Source organism: Etheostoma spectabile, unplaced genomic scaffold (assembly GCF_008692095.1).
Source record: "Etheostoma spectabile isolate EspeVRDwgs_2016 unplaced genomic scaffold, UIUC_Espe_1.0 scaffold273, whole genome shotgun sequence".
Taxonomy (NCBI): domain Eukaryota; kingdom Metazoa; phylum Chordata; class Actinopteri; order Perciformes; family Percidae; genus Etheostoma; species Etheostoma spectabile.
The window spans coordinates 386600-397593 of NW_022605577.1; the positions used below are offsets into that span (position 1 = coordinate 386600).

A 10994-nucleotide genomic window follows, 5' to 3' on the forward strand; every position below is an offset into this window, starting at 1 on the left:
TGCCCGTGTAGCCGAGCTGCACCAATCACATCGGTATATCGGATGTAGGCGGGGCCAGAGGTGAGCTGCACCAATCACATTGGTGTATCGGATGTAGGCAGGGCCAGAGGCGAGCTGCACCAATCACATCGGTGTATTGGATGTAGGCACGCCAGAGGCAAGCTGCACCAATCACATCGGTATATCGGATATAGGCGGGGCCAGAGGCAGGTTGCCCCAATCACGTCGGTGAGGATGGCAGTCTAATCTACCAGTTAGCTCCGCTGCTAGCTAATCGTATTGGACTCTGGATACATCACCCCGTGGGTTGTGATTGGTCGAAGTGTTATCCAATTGCATGTAGTGAGATTTTCAAATGAAAGCTTGGTGCCTCTCAAGATTGGCGACTTTCATTACTCGATGCCTGACCCCTAATTTTTCGGATTTGGTTCTGAATTTCCAGGCTAGTATTCTGCAGCTGAATGATCAACAATAATCCAATAGTTTAGTTTATTTTTCATGAAGTAGTATTGTGGATATTTGAGTTATGTAAATGAGATCTTCTGAGTACAAAAAAGACAAAAGAAAACACCAACCCAGCACATCTTCTCTGGCCAGTAATGTTGAATAACCAGACCCAGTTTGAAATGGTTTTAAAACCAAATTTCTTTTGTTTGATTTAGTATTATTTAGTTCTCCGAGTTCCAAATTAAGCTTTTAAAATATATTTTAGACATTTCCTTTGGCGCGATTGTTTTGTTTACTTCACGTTGCTTTTTGTTTTCCATTTTCATCCCAGTTGGCTCCCACCAGTATCCAGACAAGATGACGAGTCCAAGCAGGAGTTTGCCAACAAAGTCCAGGAGGTAAAACCAATGTTTGCCAGTTCAGTGGATTCATAAAGTGATTTGTAACCGGTAAAACAAAGACCAAGTCATACAATTTTTATCCAATTTCCTGACCTCAACACCCATATCCAGATCTAGGTTGACTTTGTTGATTAGTTGGCTCTTGCTGTAGTTCCCTAAAAGCCTACATTCTGTCTCACTAATTGCCTCCACTCTTCTGCCTTTGTGCTTGCGTCGTACGCTAAAGGTATGTCTTAGAGTATGCATGTCTGTATTTTCAGCTACTAGCCGGTGAACTTGGCTTGGTCTCCACCAAGATCACTAAAGCTGATAAAGCAGAGCACATCAAACGGAAAAGGCACACTGTACCACAAACATCTACGAGTAAGTCAATTTAATAAACACGACATGTAAGGATCCAGCTGGTTGTTTCTTTTGGTGGGGGCTGACAGCTGTTCTTTTCCTCACCCTAGGTGCCAGATCTGGCTCTATTGGTCTTGGTTTTATGGTCCAGAGTTTGGGTACGGATGATCATAGGATTGCTAAGATGGCCCAGCAGGTAAAGGAGGTGCTGCCTCATATCCCACTGAACGTCATCGCAAAGGACTTGGGTAAGGCCTAGTTTCAGTGAACGTTTACATTTCCACATACCTGACAACCCATTGGAATCTGCCGTCATTATTGTGCACTCTGCCCTATCTTTTTATTTCAGTTATTTTACACATTCTTTAAAGGTTCCATGGCATTAAAATTTCACTTTATGAGGTTTTTTTTTTAACATTAAGCCTGCCTATGGCCCAGTAGCTAGAAATGGCAATAGGTGTAAACCAAGCCCTGGGTATCCTGCTCTGCCTTTGGGAAAGTTAAAGCTCAGATGGGCCGATCTGGAGTCTTGCCCCTCATGAGGTCATAAGGGACAAGGTTACCTCCACTTTCTCTCTTCTCCTCAAAAGCTACAGACTCAGACATGAAATTTCATTGTGGGACTGGCTCTAGTGGCTGTAATGCAGCACCAAGGCTGAATTTGGGAAAGATACTTGAGATGGTGTATTAGGGGACCACTAAGGTCTAAATGAAAGAGACTTCAGATACAGTATTAGGGGACCACTAAGGTCTATATAAAAGAGACTTCAGATACAGTATTAGGGAACCACTAAGGTCTATATAAAAGAGACTTCAGATACGTATTAGGGGACCACTAAGGTCTATAATAAAGAGACTTCAGATACAGTATTAGGGGACCACTAAGGCTTATATAAAAACTTCAGATACAGTATTAGGGGACCACTAAGGTCTAATAAAGAGACTTAGTACAGTAGTGGGGACCACTAAGGTCTTATAAAAGAGACTTCAGATACAGTATTAGGGACCACTAAGGTCTATATAAAGAGACTTCAGATACAGTATTAGGGGACCACTAAGGTCTATATAAAAGAGACTTCAGATACAGTATTAGGGGACCACTAAGGTCTATATAAAAGAGACTTCAGATACGTATTAGGGAACCACTAAGTCATATAAAAGACTTCAGATACAGTAGGTGGACCACTAAGGTCTGTATAAAAGAGACTTCAGATACAGTATTAGGGGACCACTAAGGTCTATATAAAAGAGACTTCATAAAAGCCTCCAAAAAGCACCATGTCATGGGACCTTTTAAAAACTTTTACAGGGTTTAAATTGCTGTGAACTTACAGTTGTATCTTGATTGTGTACAGCAAAGACCAACTGTGTTGACACCACCATAACAAATATGCTGGAGAACAAAGAGGAAAGTCCAATGGAAGCAACTGGGACATCCACATTCGGGTCTATGAACAGCTCCTACGCCTCTGATTCTGCTCCCGCCATAAAGGTTTGACCGTTCAACATGATTCAACATGTCTGCGCTCTCTAACAGAGTCATGTGTCATTAAGGATCCATTTGTGTCCTTTGTAAACGTGAAGTTCATATTTCCTGGAATAGCACTAGGGAATTATGAGTTGCACAGAAAGTTTAGTTCAGTTTCTTATTTCTTGTTAACAGTTGATTGATTGTATCTGTCTTCAAATGCAACTCATCCGTCTTGTGGGTTATTTTTAACTAAATTGAATTCCCTTTTCTTTTCATCCACAGCCTGCTGCCAAATCTTTCGGGAAATCACCAGTTGACAGACATTTGTCTCTCCAAGAGAGAAAGGATGCGCTGTATAACTTTGCTAGAAGGTGAGATTTTCTTGCCATTAGCAATGTTACAACATAAAGAGATTGTATTATTTGGAAGAGGAGCAGAATTTGTGTTAATGTTGAAGCAGAAAGGTCAGCTATACATGGTGGCAAAAAAATATTCCATTTGTCTCTCAACTATTGTTTTAATCAAATCCTTTTTCATGTTAATGAAACACCTCAGGGGGGAAAAAGCCAAAGCTGCTTAATTATGCACAATAACTTGCAGTTATGCAGAAGTGAACCATTAGAACCGATTTCAGCGTCGGTCCTACACAGAAGTTCCAGTATATTGGCTCTTAAGTTTGACATTTTCATTGCCATCTCATGTAAATTAGCCTTTTTTTTTTTTCTTTACCCTCGCTGTTTTTCTCCCGATTTGCAATTCACATGAAACGTCCTCAACATGCCCGGTGCCCACTGCTTGCTGGGAATTCTCAGTTGTCGATTACACGGACTTCATACTAGGGAGGCCAAAACATTTTTGTAGGTTAAACTTCTGCTCAGAAAAGTTGGGTAGATGGAAACATATACTCCCAGTGGGTCAAATGTTACACAGACCCTTGCATATAGAGCTAGATTTGTTTCTTTAATACATGCGAGAAAATAAATGATCTGAGAGAAGAAGAAAAAAGTGTTGGAGAGAAAAAGTTTTCATACCAATAGCAAAAAAAAATTCTCTCAAAATACTTTTTTTTTAAACTTTCATATTTTTTGCTATCAGTGTCAATAAGAATTCTCTCAAAAAAAGTTTTTCTCTCCAAACGTAAAATCTCTCTCAAAATACTTTTTTAAAACTCTCAAATATCTATCTGAGAGTTTAAAAAAGTATTTTAAGAGAGATTTTTTTGCTATTGGTATGAACTTTTTCGCTCAAATCTTTTCTTTTTCATAAAATGCTTATTTTGCTCTCAGTGTCATAACTTTGTCTCTCAAACATTTTTTTCCCTCTCAGATCATTTATTTTCCCGCATTTAATAAGGAAACAAATCTAGCTCCATACATACAGCAGCAAAGTGCTGTATAATCTAGGACAAACTATTACTCTACAACAGAAATAATTCACATATGCTGTGGAATCTAGATAGAAAACCCCCTTTTATGATTAGGCAGATTATTTTTGGCAGAGTTTTGTGATTGGTGCCTTCAATTCTAGACCGATTATACAAACTATTATTTAGTAAACACTGACTTTTGGATTTTATCTGTTTTTCCTCATCTAGACGCTACATCGAAAAACACGGATTGGAGGAAGAAGACAGTCACTGAACACTCTTTGGGTCAAGCCATCATTATAAATATGTCAGAGAGAAGCATATTCAACTTGCATAGCTGTCTTATTTGAATGGTGATTTTATATTCTGTCAACAGGTTCTGTTTCAAAACAGATTTTTTGCAATCAATGGGGATAAGTATTCAGAACATGTATATGTTGATGGAAAATGTGATTATGCATGTGTTTAATTCTTCATTCTGGCTGATACATAATTTTGATAACAATTTGTATTACGATCCACTGACTGTGAATCATCTATTTATTTTTATAATGTCCAGAGTGGTTGATGAAAATAAAGTTCAGCTTGACCTTAAGAAAGAATGTCTCTGGTGTTTCAATTGAGCTTTGACTCAAGTCCACAGCTTGGCTTGGTTGAGAAAATTGTTACATTTAAATGTTGGCTGCATATAATCTTTTATTTTGAATATTTAATGTACATTAAAGAACCACTGTCATAATGCATGTCTGCATTTCATAATGCAAGAAAACCAAATCCTGCCATAGGAGGGAGCCAGAGAGTATGTTTACCCACAAGTCTACTGGAATGTCTCCTGTCCTCTTAAGAGAGGTTTGGGGACAGATTTCTCATACAGTCTATGGGACCGGTGTATACAACAAAACCAAAGGTTATACACTAGAGAATGCAGAGCTAGGCTGATTCATGCACTCTGGGTGTAATAAATAATGTGCACGTGAGCAAATGTGTAGATGCAAGTTAAAAGTCAAGATTGGTCATATTCTGTTGAATCAAGTCAAAGACGGATTTTCTGAGACTGAAGTGAACGTGACACTAAAATGCAGTGTGAACGGATGTCGATATGCAGATGTTAGAAAGCTGTGTCAATACCATTTTTACAGCTGGTAAGACAAAAAAAATAATATATGTTTTCTAGTGATTTGTCTTAAAATTGCGTGTACTGTTTATAAACTCATGCCTGAAGATATTTTACAAGGTAAAAATAAAGTGTCCGCTCTTACATCCAGTTTGAAAGTATATTTGTTTCTCTCCCTTAAATGTCACATTTGCATAGACTGTGATCAGTCAGGTTATTTTTTTACGCCTACTTGCTCTGTGGGTCCATGGATGTATTAAGAAAGCGTGTGGGTCTGCAACTGGACATTTTAATGAATACTACCCATAGTTTGTATAAAATAGCTATAATCAAACTGAAAGGAATAGGTATATTTCCCGCGGTACGTAAAAGCAGCATCCCGCTACACCGGATATTACGTTTTCTTCCTTCCTCGCGGACTAAAGAAGAGAACCAGACCGATTAAGCTACAAAGTTAGCGATGTCAGGTGTCGAGGAAATTACAAATGAGTCTGTAGAAGTGAAAGAAGACGAAGAGTTTGATGCCGAGGCTGAGGACCACCTAAGGGATGATTTTTTTCTTGACCCGACTCGATATATATTTTACAGGTAGGTTTTGGTTATCATAGCTAAATGTTCGGGTGGCTAGCTTGATAGCTGCCCTAACGGTATTAGCCACTTTTTCACATAACTTTAGTTAGTAACACGACAACAACGTCTGTAATGTCAGTTTTGTTAGGGAGTGTCGTTGATGCTTACAATAATGACACTACCAAACCTGAAAAAACATGAATTGGAAAAAAGTTAGCTAGTGTTGTCTGACTCAACGATACAAATGTTTAGCTCTTTGCTAAGAATTTACATCTTTATTTGTGTGTAATAACGCGGTAAGTAGTGCTAACTACTTACCGCTACTACTTAGCTACTTATCTATCTTCTGCCTTCATTTCAATTTAAGATACTTTATTGAGCCCTAAGGGGGAAATTTAAGGTCCCATACACATAATAACGGGATGATAAAATAACAAATTTACATGAATAATATGGAAAATAAAATAAAATATACTAAATTAAAAATGCAAATGAATGTATTAAGGTATGTACTAGGATGAGACGCTTGCAGTGACAGAGCAGGGACTGCACCCTGTGATTCAGTATGCATGGTAAGGGGTGTGTGTGTGTGTGTGTGTGTGTGTGTGTGTGTGTGTGTGTGTGTGTGTGTGTGTGTGTGTGTGTGTGTGTGAGAGAGAGAGTGAGAGAGAGAGTGAGAGAGAGTGTGTGTCAGTCAGTCATGGTAGCAGTGCAAATGAGTCCAAAGATAAGGTCTAGAGACCAGCTTTAAATATGGACATACAACATAAGGGAATAACAATAATTTAAGGATATCAGACAAGAAATCCCCACTTATTTTTGTGTTTCAGAGACCGAAAGGAGTGGGCTGACCTGGAGCCTGTTCCTCAAGATGATGGACCCAACCCTGTAGTGAAGATCGCCTACTCTGAAAAGTGTAAGATTGTTGTAAGACACAGGAGTCCCATAGAGGTGGCAGTGACGAGCCAAAACCTCCAGATGTCTGAACCATAGCTTGTAACATAATACATCTGTAATACAGTATAACTTTTTTTAAAATTATAATAGCTTTTAAAATAAAAAAACAAGACATTAGACAGAACACATATTCAGTAGTAGTTTAAGGCTTTACATTGTGGTTGTTGTTTATAACTAGTGAACATATATTCCTTCCAACAGTCTCGGATGTGTATGACTATTTCCGTGCACTCCTGAAGAAGGACGAAAGAAGCGAGCGGGCCTTTGCATTGACATCGGAGGCCATTGAGCTAAATGCGGCCAATTACACAGTTTGGTGAGCAGACTGCATTTTTGGAATGTTGAAACAATGTATACTATTTAGCACGTTCTCATTTTCACATCACAGGGAACAAAAAACAGATATCAAACTTTTCTGTTTAAAATCATGATATATAGAATTCATTTTAAAGTGGTGCTTTGGGTGGAAAAAAAAATCTCAAATTGGATGGGAGGGAGTACTTCTGGTGCTGGGCTGTGGATCATAAAAGCTGCAACTACTCGGAAAAGCCCAAAAAATCTTTAAAAAAACATACCCTAAATAGTTTAAATATAGTGATGTGTTGTTGGTAAAGCATGGGATAAATCTAGTATCTAGTTGTGTTTGGATATAGTTAAAAGTAAGGTAGCTCATTCTTACATTTTGGAAATATACATCCAAATGGACTACTCCCTCTATAGAAGTAGTTAAACGTATGGCAGCTCATGAATGCCCTACTTCATCCATAAATGTAGCTCATTCTGTCAGGTAGGAAAATATGTCTCAGAATGGACTACTTCCTCTGTAAATGTAGTTAAAAGTAGAGTAGCTCATTCTGTCAGTTTGGAAATATTAGATTAGATTCAACTTTATTGTCATTACACACGTACAGGTACAATGCAACGAAATACAGTTTAGAGCAGGGGTCTTCAACAGGGGGTCCGCGACCTAGGGGGTCCGCGGGGGTACTGCATGGGGGTCGCGAAAGTTTTGGTTGATTAGACTTTTTTTTAATATCCCCCCCCCCCCCTGCAATTTTTTCCACTAATTGAAATGTCTTTAAATACCATTAACATGATTCAACACACTGTAGTAAACAGATAAATGGAGGCAGAGATGTCTTCATCACAATGCACACAGGGCACTATAGGACATTTTGATATACAACAATTTTATACAATATATATAATTAGGGGGTCCCCCTCCATCTCGCCATCAGTTTGGGGGTCCTTGGCCTGGAAAACGTTGAAGACCCCTGGTTTTAAGAGCCTCCGAGCCGTGTGTGTGTTGTGGTGTGTGTGGTGTGTGGTGTGTGTGGTGTGTGTGTGGTGTGTGGTGGTGTTGTGTGTGTGTGTGTGTGTGTGTGTGTGTGTGTGTGGGTGTGTGTTGTGTGTTGTGTGTGTGTGTGTGGTTGTGTCGTATGAGACCAACTGTAGGGTGTTAAAAAACATCTCAGTCTCAGTTCAGTTCGGCCTTGACTATGATATATAAATATCTATCTTCCATGAAGTAGCTGTATCTTAATGAACAAAGAGGTCACACCCCCACAAGTTGTCAAGTACTCATATTAATGTACATTTACACAGTATGTAGTAGGACAAGTACATCTGTTCATTAAAGCTTGGGTTTGTGCAGGCACTACAGGCGAGTACTGCTGCAAGCTTTATCAAAGGATCTGAGGGAGGAGATGAGGTACATTACCACCATCATCGAGGAGCAACCCAAAAACTACCAAGTCTGGTGAGTGCTGGCCAATTCATTTCAGGTTACATGTTTATGTTGTTAAATCATGTGACATTACAGAGGTCTAAGCCCTCTTATGTATATATATATATATATATATATATATATATATATATATATATATATCTTATATAATATATAATCTTATGTTTGCCGGGTCTTCTTGTGTAATAACGCTCAACCCTGTTATGCACATTCAAATTCTAGACATCATTTCTTTAAGGAGAGCCTGGGCATATCAGGATATGCATGCTGCAGGGATGTCACATGCATGTATACGTTATTAAATGTTTATAAAGACAGGGCGCCCAGATAGCTCAGTTGGTCAAGTGGGCGCCCATTTATAGAAGTTTACTCCTCAATGCAGCGGGCCCGGGTTTGACGCCGACCTTTGCTGCAAGTCATTCCCCTTTTCTCTCCCTTTTCATGTCTTCAGCTGTCCCGTCGAAAGTAAAGGCCGGAAATGCCCCAAAAAAATAATCTTAAAAAAAAAAAATTAGACTATAAAAACAGAAGAAAAGACTGAACGGAAAGGAAATTTCACAGACATGTGTTGAAATCACACAGAGAACAATAGGCCAAGCCTATTTTCTTCTGAAAAGTGTTCAATCAGGGGAAACAAAAATAAACTTTAAATAACAAAAATATAAAAACTATTTAGTTTTTTTCCCATGAAAGTCCAAACGCTTTTATTCAAAAAGTTAGTTGCGTCATCTTCAATGTATTATCTGTCTGCTAATTGACATAGGTAAGCTAAATCACATCTCATCTCAGCCTCCAGGCTTATTTCTGCCTGCTCATCCAGGGGCCCGTCTCAGAAAGCAGGTGTAGTGAAAACTCTGAGTTTGTTAACCCTGAGATGAGGGACACATACAAGCATGTTGATTTATGTTACAGAGACACTGTAATTCCTTAAGGATTTAAACAAGCTTCTAAATGGGCTACAATTTTTACATTGTCTTGTTAAAACAGCGGATTTCACAAAATGAGAGAAAGTCTCTACACTGTATTGATCTGGAAATGTTAAACACAAAATCTAATGTTCGGGGTTTTGTGTCATACGCGACATGGACAACTCAGTTAAAAGTAGAATTTGTATGCTTGTACGTTAGGGTGACCAGACGTCCCCGGTTTCCGGGGACAGTCCCCGATTTTGGCGACCTGTCCCCGGCTGGATCTGTCCCCGGGAATGTCCCCGGTTTTCATTGTGACTGACAGACCCAAAATTGGAATAAAGAAAGAAAATACTGACAAAACAGAGCCGATAGCCGCACACCCTACACACGCAGACTCAAGGCAGCCAGAGTTAAACTCATTAATCTGAGTCTGTTAGCAGCAAAACGTAAATACAAGCTGGACAATTATCCTATTAACGTACATTGTAGCTTGTTTCTGCCGACTGGAGCGATCTCGTTTAATACTGCATCAATGTCAAAGGAAAATATTTCCTCAGTAGTTTTTATTGTATCTGATTTTCAATGAGCTGTTGCAGAAACAAGCCTTGAGCAGCAAAGCAAAAGCTGTCAGATAAATGTAGTTCAGTAATTACAACATGATGAAATATTGAGACTTTCTATCTTGAAATATTAAGACTTTCTATCTTGAAATATTAGGACTTTCTAGCTTGAAATATTAGGACTATTAGGACTTTATATTTTGAAATATTAAGACTTTCTAAGAAAATCTTGGTCGACTGAAGTCCTGAAATTTCGACTAAACCCGTTAGATTAATTACCTGTACTGTCCCGCAGTACTTGTCCCTGTAGGCTATTTGCAGCATATTAAATCGTTTTTGAACCTAATTACTTTGCACTGAAATGCCACTCGTCTGTTGGCTCTGACAGCGCTGCATCAGCGCGCTGTGCATGTCCTCACACGGAGCGCTGGACACGGAGCTCGGCTTCGCGGCTGAGACACGAATAGACTATTAATTTAAAGCGTTTACTCTTAAACACAAAAGGAACGTCCACTTTAATGTATACTGTATATTTAAACCTATCTGTGGTCAAGCTCAGTGCTTCGCTGGGTTTTATTAACTCTGAAACGTTCTCTTTGAGTCCCTCACATTTTGCGGTTAGTCCATGCATGATGGTGTGGCGTGCTGGCGCTGTATATTAACAAGTTCTTAAAACCTCAGCCCTCCACAACAGCAATGGGCCTCATATCCTGAGCAATAAAGTTGACAATTCCTTCCGTGATAATACTTTTGCGTGTGGATGATAGAGGCTTAACATCCAGCGGGGTCTGGGGGGTCTGGGGAACGCCACCGTCGTTGCGGGTGGGTACGCCTGTAGTTATAAAACGATTATTAGACTATGAAATATGCCAATTCTGATATGTTCATTTAGCCTACTCAAAACAGTGCAACCTAACGCAGTCAAGTTAGCTCACCGTTTTTAGGTGATAGGCCATGTTTGTAGTCGAGCTGCGATATGCAAACTGTTGCATTCGACTTTTCCGTTATTCCGTTATCTATTTTTGCAAAAATGCTGCCACACTGCCGATGTCTCCGACACGGTAGAGGAGGACTGGCTGTAAATTAAACACTCACAATTAAATAAATA

At 39.3% G+C, this 10994-nt stretch overlaps 2 protein-coding genes across 2 annotated transcripts in view; both read left to right on the forward strand.

Moving 5' to 3' along the window:
* aup1 (AUP1 lipid droplet regulating VLDL assembly factor) overlaps window positions 1-4622 on the forward strand; it is a 9814-nt gene extending 5192 nt beyond the window's left edge. Inside the window, exons 7-12 of the mRNA XM_032510841.1 lie at window positions 779-845; window positions 1109-1211; window positions 1301-1438; window positions 2546-2682; window positions 2944-3032; window positions 4256-4622. Coding sequence (XP_032366732.1) covers window positions 779-845; window positions 1109-1211; window positions 1301-1438; window positions 2546-2682; window positions 2944-3032; window positions 4256-4301 — 580 coding nt within the window. The 3' untranslated portion in view covers window positions 4302-4622. The remainder of the gene's footprint in view (window positions 1-778; window positions 846-1108; window positions 1212-1300; window positions 1439-2545; window positions 2683-2943; window positions 3033-4255) is intronic.
* A 909-nt stretch (window positions 4623-5531) lies between these two features.
* The window catches only part of fnta (farnesyltransferase, CAAX box, subunit alpha), an 8784-nt gene continuing 3321 nt past the window's right edge, over window positions 5532-10994 (forward strand). The window contains exons 1-4 of the mRNA XM_032510842.1: window positions 5532-5729; window positions 6542-6627; window positions 6870-6984; window positions 8323-8427. Of these exons, the coding sequence (XP_032366733.1) occupies window positions 5602-5729; window positions 6542-6627; window positions 6870-6984; window positions 8323-8427 (434 nt within the window). The 5' untranslated portion in view covers window positions 5532-5601. The remainder of the gene's footprint in view (window positions 5730-6541; window positions 6628-6869; window positions 6985-8322; window positions 8428-10994) is intronic.